At 40.4% G+C, this 2,431-nt stretch overlaps 1 protein-coding gene across 1 annotated transcript in view; it reads left to right on the top strand.

The window, feature by feature from the left end:
- Positions 1-2,431, top strand: part of LOC107667879 (nipped-B-like protein A) — a 54,652-nt gene that overhangs the window by 30,915 nt on the left and 21,306 nt on the right. Inside the window, exons 15-16 of the mRNA XM_016459611.1 lie at positions 868-954; positions 1,077-1,308. Coding sequence (XP_016315097.1) covers positions 868-954; positions 1,077-1,308 — 319 coding nt within the window. The remainder of the gene's footprint in view (positions 1-867; positions 955-1,076; positions 1,309-2,431) is intronic.

Here is a 2,431-nt window from a genome sequence, read left to right on the forward strand (position 1 = left end):
GTACACAACCACCCTATAATATAAAAATCCACCCACTCCTTTTTTTTTTTTTTAAATCCCCATAAATAATAAGTAGTGTCTCCCAATGGCCTATTTTTAGCATTGGTGCTAATGTGACGTCACATTAGCCACAGGCCCCGCCCACGAATGTTGACAGACACTGCCGTTTTAACGTAGAACCGCCCTGAGCGAGTTCACAGCGAGTTGTACACAGTCCGCCATTGCTGCACTGACGCGAATGTCTCCCAAGCGTTTTAGGTGTTCTGTTGCTGGATGTATTAATCCACATAGCTCTCTCCATTTACTACCGAAATCTGAGCCGCTAAAGACGAGGTAGATTAATTTTGTTTTCGAAGAAAATGCTCCCTCAACTCTACAGAAATTCGTTTGTCTGCGCGAATCATTTTACACCGGACTGCTTTGTGAATGAGTGTCAGTATAAAGCAGGTTTTTCACAAAGCACCAGCACCAGCTCGCTTTCATTTAAAGGGACAAACACAAAAAACTCATACCCTCATTGAGTTTTGGCTCATACCCTAAAAATGGCAATTCCAACAAGCTATAAAAAATTATCTGTAGGGTATTTTGAGCTAAAACTTCACATACACACTGTGGGGACATCAGAGACTTATTTTACATCTTGTAAAAAGGGGCATAATAGGTCACCTTTAAAACTCATTATAAAAATCGCATCATATGACCCCTTTAAAATAGAAATAATTTGTAATATTATAACTGTCTTGTATAGAGTACATTTATATAGTGCACAGAAATCTCAGAGAGTGAGAAAATCTCAGAGAGTTTTCTGTAACATGTCCACTCTAGCTATATACCTCATATTCTGTTGTTGTTTTCTCTAATGCCCAGATTCCTTCTGATAAACTGGTGAAACTGTTGAATATTCTGGAGAAAAACATTCTGGATGGAGCCAGTCTTTCTACACTCATGAACCTTGTAAATATCACTTTGTTCCTTAATCATGTTGGTTTTTTCGAGTGATATTTTCACACTTCAAATGATGCCTTTACTTGTTGTTCACTGCTTTTCCTCAGTCGTCTTTCTCTGCTCTTCATCAGGATAACGAGGGAGAAGACGAGGAGCGTCTCTGGCGGGATCTCATCATGGAGCGTGTAACCAAATCAGCGGATGCGTGTCTGACAGCACTGAACATCATGACATCATCACACATGCCCAAAGCCGTGTATATTGAGGACGTGATAGAGAGAGTTCTGCAGTACACTAAGTTCCACCTGCAAAACACTCTTTACCCGCAGTATGATCCGGTCTACAGAATCGACCCTAAAGGAGGTGAGAAACTTCGCTTCTGCTGAAGTTCATGAAAAATCATGAAATATTCACAAACGGTTTGCTCTAAAATTATTAACTGTATTTAATACCTAAATGAATTGTTTGACAAATGAAAAAAGATGTACCCTCCAAGTAAAAATAAATAAATATTAGTACTATACTCTTACATCTTAATGAAAATGACAAATAAAATGTAATAAATATTATAAATGAAATGTATTATTTTTGATGATGATAATATTATATAGGGGTGCTCCAAATGATCGGCTACTGATCTCTATCGGCCGATAATCGCTTTGGGATGTTTGATCGGCGGTCTCTAAAAAGGCTGATCTAAAAAAAAAAAAACGATCTCAAGCTGATGACGCTGCCGTCAGGTGATGTACTCACCTTCATATTTCTTCATTAAATAACTTATAAAGTCATTTGAAAACCTTGTGTGAGACATAATTTCACAAACAGCGCGAGTGAATCACCGTGCGCGCGCTCTCTTTCTCAAATTACGCAAATGGCTTCAAATCACCACACATCGCGTTTGCACTATAAGCGAGCTGCACGCTGCACAGTTGACACAGGAATTGTCACTTGCACAATTGAGGCAGTGTCACATCGTCACTAACGTTTATAAATTGCATTACTTCTTAATTCTTGCCAGTGTTTAAACCATTGAGCGCTCGCACGCTCTCCTGGAGACTGAGCGCTAATGAACACTCGCAGCGCACACACATAATGCCAGGTTCACATTTACTCCGTTTGCAGTGCGTATGCGGTGCATATTTTTTCCCCTCTCATGTTAACGGATTAAAGCGTTCACATTGCACACGGTTGTGGTCCGGCAGTGCATTAAGGAGGGGTGCATCTGCAGCAGTTCAGAGATTGTTTCCATACCGAGTCTATTGCTGCGCTGCACACGCTGAATTAAAATGACAGTGCATTATTTCCCATTGTTCACTAACAAGCTGCGCAAAACCACGATCATATTTTGCGCATGTTTTGCGCAGCTTGTCAGTGAACAACGGCTCTGTGTAGTTAATGCTGCTCCATGTGAAAGCCCGCAGGTGATGGAGATTTACCGCTGATTACAGAACCGGCTTTACTAACAAGATGCGCGTTAAATATCACA

Source organism: Sinocyclocheilus anshuiensis, unplaced genomic scaffold (assembly GCF_001515605.1).
Source record: "Sinocyclocheilus anshuiensis isolate Anshui unplaced genomic scaffold, SAMN03320099.WGS_v1.1 scaffold2285, whole genome shotgun sequence".
Taxonomy (NCBI): Eukaryota; Metazoa; Chordata; class Actinopteri; order Cypriniformes; family Cyprinidae; genus Sinocyclocheilus; species Sinocyclocheilus anshuiensis.